The sequence below is a fragment of the Salvelinus alpinus genome, chromosome 6, assembly GCF_045679555.1.
Source record: "Salvelinus alpinus chromosome 6, SLU_Salpinus.1, whole genome shotgun sequence".
Taxonomy (NCBI): domain Eukaryota; kingdom Metazoa; phylum Chordata; class Actinopteri; order Salmoniformes; family Salmonidae; genus Salvelinus; species Salvelinus alpinus.
The window spans coordinates 79,412,644-79,438,070 of record NC_092091.1 but is presented as its reverse complement, the minus strand read 5'-3'; the positions used below and the strand labels follow the sequence as shown (position 1 = coordinate 79,438,070).

The 25,427-nt window shown below is 47.5% G+C and overlaps 1 protein-coding gene across 1 annotated transcript in view; it reads right to left on the bottom strand.

Annotated features, from left to right (window-relative positions):
• uchl1 (ubiquitin carboxyl-terminal esterase L1 (ubiquitin thiolesterase)) overlaps nt 1-22,035 on the bottom strand; it is a 28,352-nt gene extending 6,317 nt beyond the window's left edge. The window contains exons 1-7 of the mRNA XM_071408098.1: nt 21,471-22,035; nt 21,314-21,325; nt 12,673-12,801; nt 12,236-12,377; nt 9,962-10,047; nt 191-238; nt 2-71 (exon numbers count right to left, since the gene is read on the bottom strand). Of these exons, the coding sequence (XP_071264199.1) occupies nt 2-71; nt 191-238; nt 9,962-10,047; nt 12,236-12,377; nt 12,673-12,801; nt 21,314-21,325; nt 21,471-21,503 (520 nt within the window). The 5' untranslated portion in view covers nt 21,504-22,035. The remainder of the gene's footprint in view (nt 1; nt 72-190; nt 239-9,961; nt 10,048-12,235; nt 12,378-12,672; nt 12,802-21,313; nt 21,326-21,470) is intronic.
• Nucleotides 22,036-25,427: the final 3,392 nt, after the last annotated feature.

Here is a 25,427-nt window from a genome sequence, read left to right as displayed (position 1 = left end):
CCTAGCTCATAAAGCTGTCCTTTCACATTGACGAAGGTGATAAAATGGAAGCTCACGTTATCTGCCTCCACCTGAAAGACAGAAAGAGTTAGAGGGTTGGAGAGAAAGAGAGAGGGAGGGAGAGTATAAAAGATGACATGATACATTATAACATCTGAGGTAGTCCTTATTTTGCATTCTGTGTTCTCACCCTGCACTGGCCCTGGGCTGCCACCTCATCATGAGCGTCTCTGATGGCCTGCAAGACACAGCAATATATACACACATTTAAACAAATATGAAGACATACAGGTATCTACATTAAACATACAATGCATTAGGAAAGTATTCAGACCCCTGGACTTTTTCCACACTGTTACATTACAGCCTTGTTCTAAAATGGATTAAATTGTTTTTTCCCTTCATCAATCTATACACAATACCCCATATTGACATCACAATACCCCATATTGACATCACAATACCCCATATTGACAAAGCGAAAACAGGTTTAGACATTTTTGCTAATTTCTAAAAAATATATAATACCTTATTTACATCAGTATTCAGACCCTTAGCCAGGAGACTCGAAATGCAGCTCAGGTGTATTCGGTTTCCATTGATCCTTAAAATATTTCTATAACTTGGAGTCCACCAGTATTCAGACCACCTGTGGTCAATTCATTTGACAGGCGCTGGAAAGGCACACACCTGTCCAAGGTCCCAGAGTTTATATTTAACTAGTCGGTTTAGAACAAATTCTTATTTACAATGACCGCCTACCGGGGAACAGTGGGTTAACTGCCTTGTTCAGGGGCGGAACGACAGATTTTTACCTTGTCAGCTCAGGGATTCGATCTAGCAACCTTTCGGATACTGGCCCAACGCTCTAACCACGAGGCTACCTGCCGCCCCGACAGTGTCAGAGCAAAAACCAAGCCATGAGGTGGAAGGAATTGTCTGAGACAGGATTGTGTCGAGGCACAGATCTGGGGAAGGGTACCAAGACATTTCTGCAGCATTGAAGGTCCTCAAGAACACATTGGCCTCCATTCTTAAATGGAAGAAGTTTGGAACCACCAAGACTCTTCCTAAAGCTGGACGCCCGGCCAAACTGAGCAATTGGGGAGAAGGGCCTTGGTCAGGGAGGTGACCAAGAACCTGATGGTCACTGACAGAGCTCCAGAGTTCCTCTGTAGAGATGGGAGAACTTTCCAGAAGGACAACCCTCTGCAGCACTCCTCCAATCAGGCCTTTATGGGAGTGGCCAGGGGGAAGCCTCTCCACCAATCAGGCCTTTATGGTAGAGTGGCCAGAGGGAAGCCTCTCCACCAATCAGGCCTTTCTGGTAGAGTGGCCAGAGGGAAGCCTCTCCACCAATCAGGCCTTTATGGTAGAGTGGCCAGAGGGAAGCCTCTCCACCAATCAGGCCTTTATGGTAGAGTGGCCAGAGGGAAGCCTCTCCACCAATCAGGCCTTTATGGTAGAGTGGCCAGAGGGAAGCCTCTCCACCAATCAGGCCTTTATGGTAGAGTGGCCAGAGGGAAGCCTCTCCACCAATCAGGCCTTTATGGTAGAGTGGCCAGAGGGAAGCCTCTCCACCAATCAGGCCTTTATGGTAGAGTGGCCAGAGGGAAGCCTCTCCACCAATCAGGCCTTTATGGTAGAGTGGCCAGAGGGAAGCCTCTCCACCATTCAGGCCTTTATGGTAGAGTGGCCAGAGGGAAGCCTCTCCACCAATCAGGCCTTTATGGTAGAGTGGCCAGAGGGAAGCCTCTCCACCAATCAGGCCTTTATGGTAGAGTGGCCAGAGGGAAGCCTCTCCTCAGTAAAAGGCATATGACAGCCCGCTTGGAGTTTGCTAAAAGGCACCTAAAGGACCCTCAGACCATGAGAAACAAGATTCTCTGGCCTGAATGCCAAGCGTCAGGTTTCTCGAGGAAACCTGGCACCATCCCTAAAGTGATGCATGGTGGTGGCAGCCTCATGCTGTAGGGATGTTTTTCAGCGGCAGGGACTGGGAGACTAGTCAGGATCGAGGCAAAGATGAACAGAGTAAAATATAGAGAGATCCTTGATGAAAACCTGCTCCAGAGCACTCAGGACCTCAGACTGGGGTGAAGGTTCACCTTCCAACAGGACAATGACCCTAAGCACACAGCCAGTTTATTTTTTCTATATTAGCAAAAAAGTCTAAACTTATTTTTGCTTTGTCATTATGGGGGATTGTGTGTAGATTGAGGGGAAAAAACGATTTAATCAATTTTAAAATAAGACTAACGTAACAAAATGTGGAAAAAGTCAAGGGGTCTGAATACCTGTATGTAGACATATACAGGCAACAGGTATCTACACAGGTATATACATTAAACATATGAATATATATGAAACATTTAGACAAATACCTCCACCGATACACTGAATATACTACGTATTAAGAACCCCTTCTGCCCACAGAACAGCTTCAACTTGTCAGGGCCTCTACAAGGAGTCAATAGTGTTCCACGGGGCAGGGCCTCTACAAGGAGTCAGTAGTGTTCCACGGGGCCTCTACAAGGAGTCAGTAGTGTTCCACGGGGCCTCTACAAGGAGTCAGTAGTGTTCCACGGGGCCTCTACAAGGAGTCAGTAGTGTTCCACGGGGCCTCTACAAGGAGTCAGTAGTGTTCCACGGGGCCTCTACAAGGAGTCAGTAGTGTTCCACGGGGCCTCTACAAGGAGTCAGTAGTGTTCCACGGGGCCTCTACAAGGAGTCAGTAGTGTTCCACGGGGCCTCTACAAGGAGTCAGTAGTGTTCCACGGGGCCTCTACAAGGAGTCAGTAGTGTTCCACGGGGCAGGGCCTCTACAAGGAGTCAGTAGTGTTCCACAGGGCCTCTACAAGGAGTCAGTAGTGTTCCACGGGGCAGGGCCTCTACAAGGAGTCAGTAGTGTTCCACGGGGCAGGGCCTCTACAAGGAGTCAGTAGTGTTCCACGGGGCCTCTACAAGGAGTCAGTAGTGTTCCACGGGGCAGGGCCTCTACAAGGAGTCAATAGTGTTCCACGGGGCCTCTACAAGGAGTCAGTAGTGTTCCACGGGGCAGGGCCTCTACAAGGAGTCAAGTGTTCCACGGGGCCTCTACAAGGAGTCAGTAGTGTTCCACAGGGCCTCTACAAGGAGTCAGTAGTGTTCCACGGGGCCTCTACAAGGAGTCAGTAGTGTTCCACGGGGCCTCTACAAGGAGTCAGTAGTGTTCCACGGGGCCTCTACAAGGAGTCAAGTGTTCCACGGGGCCTCTACAAGGAGTCAAGTGTTCCACGGGGCCTCTACAAGGAGTCAAGTGTTCCACGGGGCCTCTACAAGGAGTCAAGTGTTCCACGGGGCCTCTACAAGGAGTCAAGTGTTCCACGGGGCCTCTACAAGGAGTCAAGTGTTCCACGGGGCCTCTACAAGGAGTCAAGTGTTCCACGGGGCCTCTACAAGGAGTCAGTAGTGTTCCACGGGGCCTCTACAAGGAGTCGGTAGTGTTCCACGGGGCCTATACAAGGAGTAAAGTGTTCCACGGGGCCTCTACAAGGAGTCAAGTGTTCCACGGGGCCTCTACAAGGAGTCAAGTGTTCCACGGGGCCTCTACAAGGAGTCAAGTGTTCCACGGGGCCTCTACAAGGAGTCAAGTGTTCCACGGGGCCTCTACAAGGAGTCAAGTGTTCCACGGGGCCTCTACAAGGAGTCAGTAGTGTTCCACGGGGCCTCTACAAGGAGTCAGTAGTGTTCCACGGGGCCTCTACAAGGAGTCAGTAGTGTTCCACGGGGCCTCTACAAGGAGTCAGTAGTGTTCCACGGGGCCTCTACAAGGAGTCAGTAGTGTTCCACGGGGCCTCTACAAGGAGTCAGTAGTGTTCCACGGGGCCTCTACAAGGAGTCAGTAGTGTTCCACGGGGCCTCTACAAGGAGTCAGTAGTGTTCCACGGGGCCTCTACAAGGAGTCAGTAGTGTTCCACGGGGCCTCTACAAGGAGTCAGTAGTGTTCCACGGGGCCTCTACAAGGAGTCAGTAGTGTTCCACGGGGCCTCTACAAGGAGTCAGTAGTGTTCCACGGGGCCTCTACAAGGAGTCAGTAGTGTTCCACGGGGCCTCTACAAGGAGTCAGTAGTGTTCCACGGGGCCTCTACAAGGAGTCAGTAGTGTTCCACGGGGCCTCTACAAGGAGTCAGTAGTGTTCCACGGGGCCTCTACAAGGAGTCAGTAGTGTTCCACGGGGCCTCTACAAGGAGTCAGTAGTGTTCCACGGGGCCTCTACAAGGAGTCAGTAGTGTTCCACGGGGCCTCTACAAGGAGTCAGTAGTGTTCCACGGGGCCTCTACAAGGAGTCAGTAGTGTTCCACGGGGCCTCTACAAGGAGTCAGTAGTGTTCCACGGGGCCTCTACAAGGAGTCAGTAGTGTTCCACGGGGCCTCTACAAGGAGTCAGTAGTGTTCCACGGGGCCTCTACAAGGAGTCAGTAGTGTTCCACGGGGCCTCTACAAGGAGTCAGTAGTGTTCCACGGGGCCTCTACAAGGAGTCAGTAGTGTTCCACGGGGCCTCTACAAGGAGTCAGTAGTGTTCCACGGGGCCTCTACAAGGAGTCAGTAGTGTTCCACGGGGCCTCTACAAGGAGTCAGTAGTGTTCCACGGGGCCTCTACAAGGAGTCAGTAGTGTTCCACAGGGCCTCTACAAGGAGTCAGTAGTGTTCCACGGGGCCTCTACAAGGAGTCAGTAGTGTTCCACGGGGCCTCTACAAGGAGTCAGTAGTGTTCCACGGGGCCTCTACAAGGAGTCAGTAGTGTTCCACGGGGCCTCTACAAGGAGTCAGTAGTGATCCACGGGGCCTCTACAAGGAGTCAGTAGTGATCCACGGGGCCTCTACAAGGAGTCAGTAGTGTTCCACAGGGCCTCTACAAGGAGTCAGTAGTGATCCACGGGGCCTCTACAAGGAGTCAGTAGTGTTCCACGGGGCCTCTACAAGGAGTCAGTAGTGTTCCACGGGGCCTCTACAAGGAGTCAGTAGTGTTCCACGGGGCCTCTACAAGGAGTCAGTAGTGTTCCACAGGGCAGGGCCTCTACAAGGAGTCAGTAGTGTTCCACGGGGCCTCTACAAGGAGTCAGTAGTGTTCCACAGGGCAGGGCCTCTACAAGGAGTCAGTAGTGTTCCACGGGGCCTCTACAAGGAGTCAGTAGTGTTCCACGGGGCCTCTACAAGGAGTCAGTAGTGTTCCACGGGGCCTCTACAAGGAGTCAGTAGTGTTCCACGGGGCCTCTACAAGGAGTCAGTAGTGTTCCACGGGGCCTCTACAAGGAGTCAGTAGTGTTCCACGGGGCCTCTACAAGGAGTCAGTAGTGTTCCACGGGGCCTCTACAAGGAGTCAGTAGTGTTCCACGGGGCCTCTACAAGGAGTCAGTAGTGTTCCACGGGGCCTCTACAAGGAGTCAGTAGTGTTCCACAGGGCCTCTACAAGGAGTCAGTAGTGTTCCACAGGGCCTCTACAAGGAGTCAGTAGTGTTCCACAGGGCCTCTACAAGGAGTCAGTAGTGTTCCACGGGGCAGGGCCTCTACAAGGAGTCAGTAGTGTTCCACAGGGCCTCTACAAGGAGTCAGTAGTGTTCCACAGGGCCTCTACAAGGAGTCAGTAGTGTTCCACGGGGCAGGGCCTCTACAAGGAGTCAGTAGTGTTCCACGGGGCCTCTACAAGGAGTCAGTAGTGTTCCACGGGGCCTCTACAAGGAGTCAGTAGTGTTCCACAGGGCCTCTACAAGGAGTCAGTAGTGTTCCACAGAGCAGGGCCTCTACAAGGAGTCAGTAGTGATCCACAGGGCCTCTACAAGGAGTCAGTAGTGTTCCACAGGGCCTCTACAAGGAGTCAGTAGTGTTCCACAGGGCCTCTACAAGGAGTCAGTAGTGTTCCACGGGGCCTCTACAAGGAGTCAGTAGTGTTCCACGGGGCCTCTACAAGGAGTCAGTAGTGTTCCACGGGGCCTCTACAAGGAGTCAGTAGTGTTCCACAGGGCCTCTACAAGGAGTCAGTAGTGTTCCACGGGGCCTCTACAAGGAGTCAGTAGTGTTCCACGGGGCCTCTACAAGGAGTCAGTAGTGTTCCACAGGGCCTCTACAAGGAGTCAGTAGTGTTCCACGGGGCCTCTACAAGGAGTCAGTAGTGTTCCACGGGGCCTCTACAAGGAGTCAGTAGTGTTCCACGGGGCCTCTACAAGGAGTCAGTAGTGTTCCACGGGGCCTCTACAAGGAGTCAGTAGTGTTCCACAGGGCAGGGCCTCTACAAGGAGTCAGTAGTGTTCCACGGGGCCTCTACAAGGAGTCAGTAGTGTTCCACAGGGCCTCTACAAGGAGTCAGTAGTGATCCACAGGGCCTCTACAAGGAGTCAGTAGTGTTCCAGAGGGCCTCTACAAGGAGTCAGTAGTGTTCCACAGGGCCTCTACAAGGAGTCAGTAGTGTTCCACAGGGCCTCTACAAGGAGTCAGTAGTGATCCACAGGGCCTCTACAAGGAGTCAGTAGTGTTCCACAGGGCCTCTACAAGGAGTCAGTAGTGTTCCACGGGGCCTCTACAAGGAGTCAGTAGTGTTCCACGGGGCCTCTACAAGGAGTCAGTAGTGTTCCACAGGGATGGTGGCCCATGTTGACTCCAATGCTTCCCACAGTTGTGTCACGTTAGCTGGATGTCCTTTGGGTGGTGGCCCATTCTTGATACACACAGGAAACTTGAGCGTGAAAAATAAATAAAATCTACAGTTCTTGACACATACCGGTGCACCTGGCATCTACTACCATACCCTGTTCAAAAGGCACTTACACATTTTTTGTCTTGCCCATTCACCCTCTGAATGGCACACACACAATCCATGTCTCAATTGTCTAAAGGCTTAGAAATCCTTATTTAACCCGTCTCCCTTCATCTACACTGAAGTGGATTTAACAAGTGACATCAATAAGGGATCATAGCTTCCACTTGATCAATCTGTCAGGGAAAGACCTGTTTTTAATGTTTTGTCCATTCAGTGAACATTAAAGCATATTCATAAATATATCTACACTAAGACTAAACATAGATATCTACAAATTAAACATGTATTAGATCTACACATATTAACCTATATAATGTAAATATAAACATGTATTCCTATACGTTACAACACCGTATTGATCTGTGAAGCCATGCATCTCATAACCCCAGCAGCTCTCTGCTGTCCTCTAGTGGCCAAGACGACAACTGCAGCTTCATGTCTGATGTGAGCTCGACTTACAAAAACAGTTTGAACGTTCCAGCGGCAAGATTGAAAACCAAGTCTCCAAATAAACCGCCAACCCGTAACTTCAGCAACAGAATTACACCGTGACTTGAAGTTTTCATATCGCCATGAAGTACCGTGTCTTAGCGGTAAAACGCCGTAAAAAGTCGATGCTTACAAACCTCTTAAGGATCTGCCCCTTTCAATTTATGCCTAAAATTGACCAAATCTAACTGCCTGTAGCTCAGGCCCTGAAGTAAGGACATATTCTTGGTACCATTTGAAAGGAAACACTTGGTAGTTTGTAGAAATGTGAAATTAATGTAGGAGAATAGAACAATAGATCTGATAAAAGATAATTCAAAGAAAAAAAAAACGTATTTTTTTTGTACCATCACGGTAGCTGCGAACATTCTAAATGTTTAGTCCCAGTGTCTGTTGACATGTTAGTCGTCACGGTAGCTGTGAACATTCTAAATGTTTAGTCCCCAGTGTCTGTTGACATGTTAGTCGTCACGGTAGCTGTGAGCATTCTAAATGTTTAGTCCCCAGTGCCTGTTGACATGTTAGTCGTCACGGTAGCTGTGAACATTCTAAATGTTTAGTCCCCAGTGTCTGTTGACATGTTAGTCGTCACGGTAGCTGTGAACATTCTAAATGTTTAGTCCCAGTGTCTGTTGACATGTTAGTCGTCACGGTAGCTGTGAACATTCTAAATGTTTAGTCCCCAGTGCCTGTTGACATGTTAGTCGTCACGGTAGCTGTGAACATTCTAAATGTTTAGTCCCAGTGTCTGTTGACATGTTAGTCGTCACGGTAGCTGCGAACATTCTAAATGTTTAGTCCCCAGTGTCTGTTGACATGTTAGTCGTCACGGTAGCTGTGAACATTCTAAATGTTTAGTCCCCAGTGTCTGTTGACATGTTAGTCGTCACGGTAGCTGTGAACATTCTAAATGTTTAGTCCCCAGTGTCTGTTGACATGTTAGTCGTCACGGTAGCTGTGAACATTCTAAATGTTTAGTCCCCAGTGTCTGTTGACATGTTAGTCGTCACGGTAGCTGTGAACATTCTAAATGTTTAGTCCCCAGTGTCTGTTGACATGTTAGTCGTCACGGTAGCTGTGACCATTCTAAATGTTTAGTCCCCAGTGTCTGTTGACATGTTAGTCGTCACGGTAGCTGTGAACATTCTAAATGTTTAGTCCCCAGTGCCTGTTGACATGTTAGTCGTCACGGTAGCTGTGACCATTCTAAATGTTTAGTCCCCAGTGTCTGTTGACATGTTAGTCGTCACGGTAGCTGTGAACATTCTAAATGTTTAGTCCCCAGTGTCTGTTGACATGTTAGTCGTCACGGTAGCTGTGAACATTCTAAATGTTTAGTCCCCAGTGTCTGTTGACATGTTAGTCGTCACGGTAGCTGTGACCATTCTAAATGTTTAGTCCCCAGTGTCTGTTGACATGTTGGTCGTCACGGTAGCTGTGAACATTCTAAATGTTTAGTCCCCAGTGTCTGTTGACATGTTAGTCGTCACGGTAGCTGTGAACATTCTAAATGTTTAGTCCCCAGTGTCTGTTGACATGTTAGTCGTCACGGTAGCTGTGAACATTCTAAATGTTTAGTCCCCAGTGTCTGTTGACATGTTGGTCGTCACGGTAGCTGTGACCATTCTAAATGTTTAGTCCCCAGTGTCTGTTGACATGTTAGTCGTCACGGTAGCTGTGAACATTCTAAATGTTTAGTCCCCAGTGCCTGTTGACATGTTAGTCGTCACGGTAGCTGTGAACATTCTAAATGTTTAGTCCCCAGTGTCTGTTGACATGTTAGTCGTCACGGTAGCTGTGAACATTCTAAATGTTTAGTCCCCAGTGTCTGTTGACATGTTAGTCGTCACGGTAGCTGTGAACATTCTAAATGTTTAGTCCCCAGTGCCTGTTGACATGTTAGTCGTCACGGTAGCGGTGAACATTCTAAATGTTTAGTCCCCAGTGTCTGTTGACATGTTAGTCGTCACGGTAGCTGTGAACATTCTAAATGTTTAGTCCCCAGTGTCTGTTGACATGTTGGTCGTCACGGTAGCTGTGAACATTCTAAATGTTTAGTCCCCAGTGTCTGTTGACATGTTAGTCGTCACGGTTGCTTCTACGGCACTAACCTGCTGAGCACCTTAGAGGCTCCGCCAAAACAACGTATTTGATTGGTTTGACGTGTTGGGAGGCGTGGCTGATTTACACCGGGTTCCAACCGCTCTTTAGCGTATTTCTGACATGTATCTTCCCAGGCATCCAGTTTTACAGAAGCCTGGTTCGCCACGAGGCTAGACGTGAGGTGTCCCCCAATAATATCTACCTTCTCCTGAAGTATGGACTCGTTCACTACAGATCTAGAATTAGTGAAGGAAGCTTTGGCTAGAGGACGTTGCCACCATAGTCCAACGCGAGGAAGTTTCCACCGTAGAACAAGTACACACTTTGGAAGGAAGAAGCGGTAATTGGGACATAGCCAAGGTGTGTGTATATATATATATATATCACTGTGAATGTGTGTTACCTGGTTGTTCTCCAGGTGTGTGTGTGTGTGTGTCACCTGGTTGTTCTCCAGGTGTGTGTGTGTGTTACCTGGTTGTTCTCCAGGTGTGTGTGTGTGTTACCTGGTTGTTCTCCAGGTGTGTGTGTGTGTGTGTGTGTTACCTGGTTGTTCTCCAGGTGTGTGTGTGTTACCTGGTTGTTCTCCAGGTGTGTGGCTCGCTGGGCGGGGGTCATGTTAGCCGTCTCATCTAGAAACTTCTTCAGAGCAGAGTCATCATCTGGCACAGAGACAGTGCTGTTACACACTGGTCTGACTCTGGCTTCCCTGCTACTAACTAAAACTACACACTGGTCTGGATCTGGCTTCCCTGCTACTAACTACACACTGGTCTGGATCTGGCTTCCCTGCTACTAACTAAAACTACACACTGGTCTGGATCTGGCTTCCCTACTACTAACTAAAACTACACACTGGTCTGGATCTGGCTTCCCTGCTACTAACTAAAACTACACACTGGTCTGGATCTGGCTTCCCTGCTACTAACTACACACTGGTCTGGATCTGGCTTCCCTACTACTAACTAAACACTGGTCTGGATCTGGCTTCCCTACTACTAACTAAAACTACACACTGGTCTGGATCTGGCTTCCCTACTACTAACTAAAACTACACACTGGTCTGAATCTGGCTCCCTGCTACTAACTAAAACTACACACTGGTCTGAATCTGGCTTCCCTACTACTAACTAAAACTACACACTGGTCTGAATCTGGCTTCCCTGCTACTAACTAAAACTACACACTGGTCTGGATCTGGCTTCCCTGTTACTAACTAAACCTACACACTGGTCTGAATCTGGCTTCCCTGCTACTAACTACACACTGGTCTGGATCTGGCTTCCCTGCTACTAACTAAAACTACACACTGGTCTGGATCTGGCTTCCCTACTACTAACTAAAACTACACACTGGTCTGAATCTGGCTTCCCTGCTACTAACTAAAACTACACACTGGTCTGAATCTGGCTTCCCTGCTACTAACTAAAACTACACACTGGTCTGGATCTGGCTTCCCTGCTACTAACTAAAACTACACACTGGTCTGGATCTGGCTTCCCTGCTACTAACTAAAACTACACACTGGTCTGGATCTGGCTTCCCTGCTACTAACTAAAACTATACACTGGTCTGAATCTGGCTTCCCTGCTACTAACTAAAACTACACACTGGTCTGAATCTGGCTTCCCTGCTACTAACTAAAACTACACACTGGTCTGAATCTGGCTTCCCTGCTACTAACTAAAACTACACACTGGTCTGGATCTGGCTTCCCTGCTACTAACTAAAACTACACACTGGTCTGGACCTGGCTTCCCTGCTACTAACTAAAACTACACACTGGTCTGAACCTGGCTTCCCTACTAACTAAAACTACACACTGGTCTGGATCTGGCTTCCCTACTACTAACTAAAACTACACACTGGTCTGAATCTGGCTTCCCTGCTACTAACTAAAACTACACACTGGTCTGAATCTGGCTTCCCTGCTACTAACTAAAACTACACACTGGTCTGGATCTGGCTTCCCTGCTACTAACTAAAACTACACACTGGTCTGGATCTGGCTTCCCTGCTACTAACTAAAACTACACACTGGTCTGGATCTGGCTTCCCTGCTACTAACTAAAACTACACACTGGTCTGAATCTGGCTTCCCTGCTACTAACTAAAACTACACACTGGTCTGGATCTGGCTTCCCTGCTACTAACTAAAACTACACACTGGTCTGAATCTGGCTTCCCTGCTACTAACTAAAACTACACACTGGTCTGGATCTGGCTTCCCTCCTACTAACTAAAACTACACACTGGTCTGGATCTGGCTTCCCTACTACTTACTAAACACTGGTCTGGATCTGGCTTCCCTACTACTAACTAAAACTACACACTGGTCTGGATCTGGCTTCCCTACTACTAACTAACACTACACACTGGTCTGGATCTGGCTTCCCTGCTACTAACTAAAACTACACACTGGTCTGAATCTGGCTCCCTGCTACTAACTAAAACTACACACTGGTCTGAATCTGGCTTCCCTGCTACTAACTAAAACTACACACGGGTCTGAATCTGGCTTCCCTGCTACTAACTAAAACTACACACTGGTCTGAATCTGGCTTCCCTGCTACTAACTAAAACTACACACTGGTCTGGATCTGGCTTCCCTGCTACTAACTAAAACTACACACTGGTCTGACTCTGGCTTCCCTGCTACTAACTAAAACTACACACTGGTCTGAATCTGGCTTCCCTACTACTAACTAAAACTACACACTGGTCTGAACCTGGCTTACCTACTACTACACACTGGCCGTGTCTGAATCAGCCCACTATTCTGAACGCAAGTATGGGTATTCGACATCCCCCCCTCCATCTTGGCTCCATGCAGGGCCAGTTTCTACTCACCATACTCTATGTGGGTGAGGTTGTTGGCGACTGCGTGCAGCAGAGCCACGGTGCCACAGGAGTTGACCACCGTCTGTTTCAGGAAGTAGAGGTCAGTTTCCCCCGACACCTTCCCAGCCTGCTGCTGCCGGAACGACTCGTGCTGAAACGCACGCCGTTATCATCAACATCATGCTACATCAGAGTCTCTCAAACTCGGTCCTGGGACCCCAAGGGTGAGGTTTAGCGTCCCGGGACCCCCAAGGGCTACACATTTTGGGTTTTGCCCCTAGTACTACACAGCAGATTCAAATAATCAACTCAAGCTACCAGAGAAACAAAACTCAAATGTGCATCACCTCGGAGACCCCAGAACAGAGTTTGGGAAATGCTGCTCCACATCACTGCACTACAAATTTCCAACGCATCAATGAAGATATTACTAGATCAATGATTACCTGTTGTGTCAGGGGGAAGAGCAGCATGAGGGCGCAGCTGGGAGAAGGTACTGAAGACACGCCCTCATCCTCCAGCCCCAACACATCCACGAAGCGCCAGCTACCACACACCCCCAGCCCACTGAGCACCTGCAACACACAGCGCAGTCAAACATTAACAGGAAGGTTCCCTATCAGTCTCTGCAGACCAACCAGAACAGAGCTCAACATGCCAGATTAGACCAACCAGAACAGAGCTCAACATGCCAGATTAGACCAACCAGACCAGAGCTCAACATGCCAGATTAGACCAACCAGAACAGAGCTCAACACGCTAGATTAGACCAACCAGACCAGAGCTCAACATGCCAGATTGACCAACCAGAACAGAGCTCAACACGCTAGATTAGACCAACCAGACCAGAGCTCAACATGCCAGATTAGACCAACCAGAACAGAGCTCAACACGCTAGATTAGACCAACCAGAACAGAGCTCAACATGCCAGATTAGACCAACCAGACCATCTAGAACAGAGCTCAACAGGCCAGATTAGACCAACCAGAACAGAGCTCAACACGCCAGATTAGACCAACCAGAACAGATCTCAACATGCCAGATTAGACCAACCAGAACAGAGCTCAACATGCTAGATTAGACCAACCAGAACAGAGCTCAACATGCTAAATTAGACCAACCAGAACAGAGCTCAACACGCTAAATTAGACCAACCAGAACAGAGCTCAACACGCTAGATTAGACCAACCAGACCAGAGCTCAACATGCCAGATTAGACCAACCAGAACAGAGCTCAACATGCCAGATTAGACCAACCAGACCAGAGCTCAACATGCCAGATTAGACCAACCAGAACAGAGCTCAACACGCTAGATTAGACCAACCAGACCAGAGCTCAACATGCCAGATTAGACCAACCAGAACAGAGCTCAACACGCTAGATTAGACCAACCAGACCAGAGCTCAACATGCCAGATTAGACCAACCAGAACAGAGCTCAACACGCTAGATTAGACCAACCAGACCAGAGCTCAACATGCCAGATTAGACCAACCAGAACAGAGCTCAACACGCTAGATTAGACCAACCAGAACAGAGCTCAACATGCCAGATTAGACCAACCAGACCATCTAGAACAGAGCTCTACAGGCCAGATTAGACCAACCAGAACAGCTCAACATGCTAGATTAGAACCAGAACAGAGCTCAACACGCTAGATTAGACCAACCAGAACAGAGCTCAACATGCCAGATTAGACCAACCAGACCATCTAGAACAGAGCTCAACAGGCCAGATTAGACCAACCAGAACAGAGCTCAACACGCCAGATTAGACCAACCAGAACAGATCTCAACATGCCAGATTAGACCAACCAGAACAGAGCTCAACATGCTAGATTAGACCAACCAGAACAGAGCTCAACATGCTAAATTAGACCAACCAGAACAGAGCTCAACACGCTAGATTAGACCAACCAGACCAGAGCTCAACATGCCAGATTAGACCAACCAGAACAGAGCTCAACACGCTAGATTAGACCAACCAGACCAGAGCTCAACATGCCAGATTAGACCAACCAGAACAGAGCTCAACACGCTAGATTAGACCAACCAGAACAGAGCTCAACATGCCAGATTAGACCAACCAGAGCTCAACATGCCAGATTAGACCAACCAGAACAGAGCTCAACATGCCAGATTAGACCAACAGAACAGAGCTCAACATGCCAGATTAGACCAACAGAACAGAGCTCAACATGCCAGATTAGACCAACCAGAACAGAGCTCAACATGCCAGATTAGACCAACCAGAGCTCAACATGCCATATTAGACCAACCAGAGCTCAACATGCCAGATTAGACCAACCAGAACAGAGCTCAACATGCCAGATTAGACCAACCAGAACAGAGCTCAACATGCCAGATTAGACCAACCAGACCAGAGCTCAACATGCCAGATTAGACCAACCAGAACAGAGCTCAACATGCCAGATTAGACCAACCAGAACAGAGCTCAACATGCCAGATTAGACCAACCAGAACAGAGCTCAACATGCTAGATTAGACCAACCAGAACAGAGCTCAACATGCTAGATTAGACCAACCAGAAAAGAGCTCAACATGCTAGATTAGACCAACCAGAACAGAGCTCAACATGCTAGATTAGACCAACCAGAACAGAGCTCAACATGCTAGATTAGACCAACCGGAACAGAGCTCAACATGCCAGATTAGACCAACCGGAACAGAGCTCAACATGCTAGATTAGACCAACCAGAACAGAGCTCAACATGCTAGATTAGACCAACCGGAACAGAGCTCAACATGCCAGATTAGACCAACCAGAACAGAGCTCAACATGCCAGATTAGACCAACCAGACCAGAGCTCAACATGCCAGATTAGACCAACCAGACCAGAGCTCAACATGCCAGATTAGACCAACCAGAACAGAGCTCAACACGCTAGATTAGACCAACCAGACCAGAGCTCAACATGCCAGAATAGACCAACCAGAACAGAGCTCAACATGCCAGATTAGACCAACCAGAACAGAGCTCAACATGCCAGATTAGACCAACCAGAACAGAGCTCAACATGCCAGATTAGACCAACCAGACCATCTAGAACAGAGCTCAACAGGCCAGATTAGACCAACCAGAACAGAGCTCAACACGCTAGATTAGACCAACCAGAACAGAGCTCAACATGCTAGATTAGACAAACCAGAACAGAGCTCAACATGCCAGATTAGACCAACCAGAACAGAGCTCAACATGCTAGATTAGACAAACCAGAACAGAGCTCAACATGCCAGATTAGACCAACCAGAACAGAGCTCAACATGCCAGATTAGACCAACCAGAACAGAGCTCAACACGCTAGATTAGACCAACCAGAACAGAGCTCAACATGCCAGATTAGACCAACCAGAACAGAGCTCAACATGCTAGATTAGACAAACCAGAACAGAGCTCAACATGCCAGATTAGACCAACCAGAACAGAGCTCAACATGCCAGATTAGACAAACCAGAACAGATCTCAACATGCCAGATTAGACCAACCAGAACAGAGCTCAACACGCTAGATTAGACCAACCAGAACAGAGCTCAACATGCCAGATTAGACCAACCAGAACAGAGCTCAACACGCTAGATTAGACCAACCAGAACAGAGCTCAACACGCCAGATTAGACCAACCAGAACAGAGCTCAACACGCCAGATTAGACCAACCAGAACAGAGCTCAACATGCCAGATTAGACCAACCAGACCATCTAGAACAGAGCTCAACAGGCCAGATTAGACCAACCAGAACAGAGCTCAACATGCTAGATTAGACCAACCAGAACAGAGCTCAACATGCCAGATTAGACCAACCAGAACAGAGCTCAACATGCTAAATTAGACCAACCAGAACAGAGCTCAACATGCCAGATTAGACCAACCAGAACAGAGCTCAACATGCTAGATTAGACCAACCAGAACAGAGCTCAACATGCCAGATTAGACCAACCAGAACAGAGCTCAACATGCCAGATTAGACCAACCAGAACAGAGCTCAACATGCTAAATTAGACCAACCAGAACAGAGCTCAACATGCCAGATTAGACCAACCAGAACAGAGCTCAACATGCTAGATTAGACCAACCAGAACAGAGCTCAACATGCCAGATTAGACCAACCAGAACAGAGCTCAACATGCCAGATTAGACCAACCAGAACAGAGCTCAACACGCTAGATTAGACCAACCAGAACAGAGCTCAACATGCCAGATTAGACCAACCAGAACAGAGCTCAACATGCCAGATTAGACCAACCAGAGCTCAACATGCCAGATTAGACCAACCAGAGCTCAACATGCCAGATTAGACCAACCAGAACAGAGCTCAACATGCCAGATTAGACCAACCAGAACAGAGCTCAACACGCTAGATTAGACCAACCAGAACAGAGCTCAACATGCCAGATTAGACCAACCAGAACAGAGCTCAACATGCCAGATTAGACCAACCAGAACAGAGCTCAACATGCCAGATTAGACCAACCAGAGCTCAACATGCCAGATTAGACCAACCAGAGCTCAACATGCCAGATTAGACCAACCAGAACAGAGCTCAACATGCCAGATTAGACCAACCAGAACAGAGCTCAACATGCTAAATTAGACCAACCAGAACAGAGCTCAACATGCCAGATTAGACCAACCAGAACAGAGCTCAACATGCTAGATTAGACCAACCAGAACAGAGCTCAACATGCCAGATTAGACCAACCAGAACAGAGCTCAACATGCCAGATTAGACCAACTAGAACAGAGCTCAACATGCCAGATTAGACCAACCAGAGCTCAACATGCCAGATTAGACCAACCAGAGCTCAACATGCCAGATTAGACCAACCAGAGCTCAACATGCCAGATTAGACCAACCAGAACAGAGCTCAACATGCCAGATTAGACCAACCAGAACAGAGCTCAACACGCTAGATTAGACCAACCAGAACAGAGCTCAACATGCCAGATTAGACCAACCAGAACAGAGCTCAACATGCCAGATTAGACCAACCAGAACAGAGCTCAACATGCCAGATTAGACCAACCAGAGCTCAACATGCCAGATTAGACCAACCAGAGCTCAACATGCCAGATTAGACCAACCAGAACAGAGCTCAACATGCCAGATTAGACCAACCAGAACAGAGCTCAACATGCTAGATTAGACCAACCAGAACAGAGCTCAACATGCCAGATTAGACCAACCAGAACAGAGCTCAACATGCCAGATTAGACCAACCAGAACAGAGCTCAACATGCCAGATTAGACCAACCAGAACAGAGCTCAACATGCCAGATTAGACCAACTAGAACAGAGCTCAACATGCCAGATTAGACCAACCAGAGCTCAACATGCCAGATTAGACCAACCAGAGCTCAACATGCCAGATTAGACCAACCAGAGCTCAACATGCCAGATTAGACCAACCAGAACAGAGCTCAACATGCCAGATTAGACCAACCAGAACAGAGCTCAACACGCTAGATTAGACCAACCAGAACAGAGCTCAACATGCCAGATTAGACCAACCAGAACAGAGCTCAACATGCCAGATTAGACCAACCAGAACAGAGCTCAACATGCCAGATTAGACCAACCAGAGCTCAACATGCCAGATTAGACCAACCAGAGCTCAACATGCCAGATTAGACCAACCAGAACAGAGCTCAACATGCCAGATTAGACCAACCAGAACAGAGCTCAACACGCTAGATTAGACCAACCAGAACAGAGCTCAACATGCCAGATTAGACCAACCAGAACAGAGCTCAACATGCCAGATTAGACCAACCAGAACAGAGCTCAACATGCCAGATTAGACCAACCAGAGCTCAACATGCCAGATTAGACCAACCAGAGCTCAACATGCCAGATTAGACCAACCAGAACAGAGCTCAACATGCCAGATTAGACCAACCAGAACAGAGCTCAACACGCTAGATTAGACCAACCAGAACAGAGCTCAACATGCCAGATTAGACCAACCAGAACAGAGCTCAACATGCCAGATTAGACCAACCAGAACAGAGCTCAACATGCCAGATTAGACCAACCAGAGCTCAACATGCCAGATTAGACCAACCAGAACAGAGCTCAACATGCCAGATTAGACCAACCAGAACAGAGCTCAACATGCCAGATTAGACCAACCAGAGCTCAACATGCCAGATTAGACCAACCAGAACAGAGCTCAACATGCCAGATTAGACCAACCAGAGCTCAACATGCCAGATTAGACCAACCAGAACAGAGCTCAACACGCTAGATTAGACCAACCAGAACAGAGCTCAACATGCCAGATTAGACCAACCAGAACAGAGCTCAACATGCCAGATTAGACCAACCAGAACAGAGCTCAACATGCCAGATTAGACCAACCAGAACAGAGCTCAACATGCCAGATTAGACCAACCAGAGCTCAACATGCCAGATTAGACCAACCAGAACAGAGCTCAACATGCCAGATTAGACCAACCAGAGCTCAACATGCCAGATTAGACCAACCAGAACAGAGCTCAACACGCTAGATTAGACCAACCAGAACAGAGCTCAACATGCCAGATTAGACCAACCAGAACAGAGCTCAACATGCCAGATTAGACCAACCAGAACAGAGCTCAACATGCCAGATTAGACCAACCAGAACAGAGCTCAACATGCCAGATTAGACCAACCAGAGCTCAACATGCCAGATTAGACCAACCAGAACAGAGCTCAACATGCCAGATTAGACCAACCAGAGCTCAACATGCCAGATTAGACCAACCAGAACAGAGCTCAACACGCTAGATTAGACCAACCAGAACAGAGCTCAACATGCCAGATTAGACCAACCAGAACAGAGCTCAACATGCCAGATTAGACCAACCAGAACAGAGCTCAACATGCCAGATTAGACCAACCAGAACAGAGCTCAACATGCCAGATTAGACCAACCAGAGCTCAACATGCCAGATTAGACCAACCAGAACAGAGCTCAACATGCCAGATTAGACCAACCAGAGCTCAACATGCCAGATTAGACCAACCAGAACAGAGCTCAACACGCTAGATTAGACCAACCAGAACAGAGCTCAACATGCCAGATTAGACCAACCAGAACAGAGCTCAACATGCTAGATTAGACCAACCAGAACAGAGCTCAACATGCCAGATTAGACCAACCAGAACAGAGCTCAACATGCCAGATTAGACCAACCAGAGCTCAACATGCCAGATTAGACCAACCAGAACAGAGCTCAACACGCTAGATTAGACCAACCAGAACAGAGCTCAACATGCCAGATTAGACCAACCAGAACAGAGCTCAACATGCCAGATTAGACCAACCAGAACAGAGCTCAACATGCCAGATTAGACCAACCAGAACAGAGCTCAACATGCTAGATTAGACCAACCAGAACAGAGCTCAACATGCCAGATTAGACCAACCAGAACAGAGCTCAACATGCCAGATTAGACCAACCAGAACAGAGCTCAACATGCCAGATTAGACCAACCAGAACAGAGCTCAACATGCCAGATTAGACCAACCAGAACAGAGCTCAACATGCTAGATTAGACCAACCAGAACAGAGCTCAACATGCCAGATTAGACCAACCAGACCATCTAGAACAGAGTGTCTGGAACTCACCCAGTCAATGACAACACTCTACTCTGTCTATATACAGTAGAATGTAGGCCTAAAGCTTTAAGTTCCTCTGCGTACACATTACTGACAATCTGAAATGGTCCACCCACACAGACAGTGTGGTGAAGAAGGCGCAACAGAGCCTCTTCAACCTCAGGAGGCTGAAGAAATTTGGCTTGGCCCCTAAAATCCTAAAACGTTTACAGATGCACAGTTGAGAGCATCCTGTCGGGCTGCATCACCACCTGGTACGGCAACTGCAGGGCTCTCCAGAGGGTGGTGAGGTCTGCCCAACGCATCACCACGGGAAAACTACCTGCCCTCCAGGACACCTACACCACCCGATGTCACAGGAAGGCCATAAAGATCATCAAGGACAACAACCACCCGTGCCACTGCCTGTTCACCCCGCTACCATCCAGAAGGCGAGGTCAGTACAGGTGCATCAAAGCTGGAACCGAGAGACTGAAAAACAGCTTCTATCTCAAGGCCATCAGACTGTTAAATAGCCATCACTAGCCGGCTACCACCTGGTTACTCAACCCTGCACCTTAGAGGCTGCTGCCCTCTATACATAGACATGGAATTACTGGCTGCTTTAATAAGGAATCACTAGTCACTTTAATAATGTTTACATACTGCTTTACTCATCTCATATGTATATACTGTATTCTATTCTACTGTATTATAGTCAATGCCACCCGACATTGCTCATCCTAATATTTATATATTTCTTAATTCCATTATTTTACTTTTAGATGGGTGAATTGTTAGATATTACTGCACTGTTGGATGTAGGAACACAAGCATTTCGCTACACCGCAGTAAGTGCTAAATATGTGTATGTGACCAATAAAATGTGATTTACAGAGCAGTTAAATGTCCTCAGAAGAGAGGGTAGAACTCGGAGATGGTTTGTTGAGGCCGACTTGAAACTCCATGGTAATGGAGACTAAATGTCCATGATGACTCGGCAGAACAGGCCTCGTACATCAATAATATTACAATCACTACGCAAATCTTCGCTGTTCTAACGTCTTTATCAGAACATTAATACCGCACGGCTGCCTGTCCCAAATGAATAGCGATTAACTTCAAATCAGGCCCAGAGACAAGTTGATCTTTAGTCTCCCTCTCCATCCTTCCATCAGACCACACCCTGTATCCTAGACACCGGGTGGGGCACCAGGCGCAGCGTGCAGAGATGCTACCGGGGAGACGGACGGTAGTCTACTAGGGCTAGGCTATATTCTAACGGCAGTTTAATCTTGTGTACCTCTGTCGGCGCTGCAGTTCAGATGATAATCTGATCATAACGTCCATCTCTTAACTCCAGACCGAGCCAGGTCCATAACAACCCACCTGTTGGTTACAACGTCCTGCTGTCTGGTTGTAACGTCACATACACACACCTGTCATCATATCGGTTATGACTCAGCGATATTAAATACACACCTTGTTCAGCATCTGAAACACAGACACAAAGAGAAAGGGAGGAGACATCATTTAGACAGACAACGAGAGACCGTTAGAACCGAGCAGGTGCGTTGTTTTAAGTCTGTCTTTTTGACAGACGTATTAAAACAACATATTCATGATGATGATTCTCTACCTCCGGGTTAATCTCCATTGGTTGCCACTCCATCCTGTTCGGTAAGGTTCGGTCCCGTATGTCGGTCTGTTGTCAAATCTGCTCTGCTGCAACCAGCTGCTGTTTTGGGGCGATATGATCACACCGCGACCGTCCACCCGCTTCATATGCTGCCAGTCACATTCCATTGTGCCGTTCGGCGGGGGGTGGACGAGAACCGGAGAAAAAGCCAATAGATCCTCCCGTAGCCTCGCCTCGTTTGTAAACAAGACAATAGATATTACAGTGAAGTATTGGAGGTGGAGTGAGAGAGAGAGAGGTGTGTGTGAGGTGTTCTGTGTAGTTAGTTTTAACGAACAGTCTAGAAGGTGGACTGGTCCAAGCCCGACAACAGTGGACGCTTCAGTAGCGCAGCGGAGAGTCTGGAGGGTAATGGGCGCGTTCGAGCAGATCACTTTGGTCAGATGGTCAAGTCTTTCGTATGTTGCGTTAGGGGGGATAGAAATGGACCAGACTTGTGCCTACACGATGGCCGTGTTCGAGAGGATCAACACGACTGTCGACTGACTGATCTACAAATCACTTTACATCATAAATGATGACTCATTATTTATAGATCAGTCAGTCACAATGTACCCATGATACATTGCGTTTTTTTGATCCTCTCGAACACAGCCGATCGCTGCACGAACTTTATACAAATCATGTGATCGAAAGTCATGATGTTTTTGACTGCAGACAACTGATTCTGTAGTTGCTCTTTACCATAGAGCGTGAAAAAGGTTGTATTAGCTTGGGCAGCCCCATTGAGGGCTTCCACTATTTAAATGTAGCCAACAGAGGAGGCTGGTGGGAGGAGCTATAGGAGGACGGGCTCATTGTAATGGCTGGAATGGAACTAATGGAACAGAATCAAACAAATCAAATCAAATCAAATTGTATTAGTCACATGCGCCGAATACAACACCTTAATTACAAGCCCCTACCGGGGTACCGGTACAGAGTCTATGTGGAGGCTATATACAGGGGGTACCGGTACAGAGTCAATGTGGAGGCTATATACAGGGGGTACCGGTACAGAGTCAATGTGGAGGCTATATACAGGGGGTACCGGTACAGAGTCAATGTGGAGGCTATATACAGGGGGTACCGGTACAGAGTCTATGTGGAGGCTATATACAGGGGGTACCGGTACAGAGTCAATGTGGAGGCTATATACAGGGGGTACCGGTACAGAGTCAATGTGGAGGCTATATACAGGGGGTACTGGTACAGAGTCAATGTGGAGGCTATATACAGGGGGTACCGGTACAGAGTCAATGTGGAGGCTATATACAGGGGGTACCGGTACAGAGTCAATGTGGAGGCTATATACAGGGGGTACCGGTACAGAGTCAATGTGGAGGCTATATACAGGGGGTACCGATACAGAGTCAATGTGGAGGCTATATACAACGGGTACCGGTACAGAGTCAATGTGGAGGCTATATACAGGGGGTACCGGTACAGAGTCAATGTGGGGGCTATATACAGGGGGTACCGGTACAGAGTCAATGTGGAGACTATATACAGGGTGTTACGGTACAGAGTCAATATGGAGACTATATACAGGGGGTACCGGTACAGAGTCAATGTGGAGACTATATACAGGGGGTACCGGTACAGAGTCAATGTGGAGGCTATATACAGGGGGTACCGGTACAGAGTCAATGTGGAGGCTATATACAGGGGGTACCGGTACAGAGTCAATGTGGAGGCTATATACAGGGGGTACCGGTACACAGTCAATGTGGAGGCTATATACAGGGGGTACCGGTACAGAGTCAATGTTACAAAATGATTCATCCAGTGGATATGAACAGTACTAAATGATTCATTCAGTGGATATGAACAGTACTAAATGATTCATCCAGTGGATATGAACAGTTCTAAATGATTCATTCAGTGGATATGAACAGTACTAAATGATTCATCCAGTGGATATGAACAGTACTAAATGATTCATCCAGTGGATATGAACAGTACTAAATGATTCATTCAGTGGATATGAACAGTACTAAATGATTCATCCAGTGGATATGAACAGTACTAAATGATTCATTCAGTGGATATGAACAGTACAAAATGATTCATCTAGTGGATATGAACAGTACAAAATGATTCATCTAGTGGATATGAACAGTACTAAATGATTCATCTAGTGGATATGAACAGTACCAAATGATTCATCTAGTGGATATGAACAGTACTAAATGATTCATCTAGTGGATATGAACAGTACTAAATGATTCATCTAGTGGATATGAACAGTACTAAATGATTCATCTAGTGGATATGAACAGTACAAAATGATTCATCTAGTGGATATGAACAGTACAAAATGATTCATCTAGTGGATATGAACAGTACAAAATGATTCATCTGGTGGATATGAACAGTACAGTCTCTCTCTCTGTCTCTCTCTGTCTCTCTCTGTCTCTCTCTGTCTCTCTCTCTCTCTCTCTCTCTCTCTCTCTCTCTCTCTCTCTCTCTCTCTCTCTCTCTCTCTCTCTCTCTCTCTCTCTCTCTCTCTCTCTCTCTCTCACTAATTGATTATTCAATGAACACTCATATGATGTTAGTGAGAGTGTGATATGGGGGGTGGAGACATGTTTATTTACAGGGGCCTGAGGAGGTGTGGTATACGGCCAATATACCACGGTTAAGGGCTGTTCTTAGGCACGACGCATCGAGGAGTGCCCGGACACTGCCCTTAGCCGTGGTATACTGGCCATATCCCACAATCCCCCGAGGTGCCTTATTGCTATTATAAACTGGTTACCAACCTAACTAGAGCAGTAAACATATCTGTTTTGTCATACCGGTGGTATACGGTCTGATATACCATGGCTTCCAGCCAATCAGAATTCAGGTCTCAAACCACCAGGTTTATAATAAACAATAGATGTCAACGGAACTCGACCATAACAATGGAAACGCCATGGAAACACACAGTGGAAAGATCCCCAATTTCTTCGTCGCCCCCCCAGCTAAATTAGCCTTCATTCAGGCTACTGTTTACATGTGTATTTCACACTATGTTGAGGTAAAAATCAGACTATAAGTCTTGTATGGATGTCAACCCCAACACACGTTCGTGTCATCATCACCAATCAACTGCATTACAGTTAAACAACGACTTTGACTGGGACCACCACCGATTTCTGCATGCTAGCTACGCTACCAGGAGTTAGCATTTAGCAGTCACTTCTACTAAACCTGAAAAGGGGCGGCTTCTAAATGTTATGCAGCGAAAACAGCCAAATATATACAAATCTGACTTTAGTAACCACACAGTGGGCCTGTCACGATACATAAATAATTACGGATTTGAGAAATATGCACTTTGTTAGATCAGACGTGTTAAATGTGAGGCCATCCAACGTTCGTTTTCCATCCCCCACAGTCTGCGTTCCGTTAAACTCGTTACTGCATCTGTGGCACAACTGGCCTGTTGATCTGAGCCTAGCTGTTGGAAAACCACATTATTTACCGACTTTCAGCTGTTGCAGATATACCTCCCCGTAGAGATGGAACCTGACACTATGTATCTTCCCTCTACTCCCTGTGCCAATATGACTAATGCACTTAGCAGAGACTGTAGTCTGGTATGGTGTGATGTTGCAGATATACCTCCCCGTAGAGATGGAACCTGACACTATGTATCTTCCCTCTACTCCCTGTGCCAATATGACTAATGCACTTAGCAGAGACTGTAGTCTGGTATGGTGTGATGTTGCAGATATACCTCCCCGTAGAGATGGAACCTGACACTATGTATCTTCCCTCTACTCCCTGTGCCAATATGACTAATGCACTTAGCAGAGACTGTAGTCTGGTATGGTGTGATGTTGCAGATATACCTCCCCGTAGAGATGGAACCTGACACTATGTATCTTCCCTCTACTCCCTGTGCCAATATGACTTATGCACTTAGCA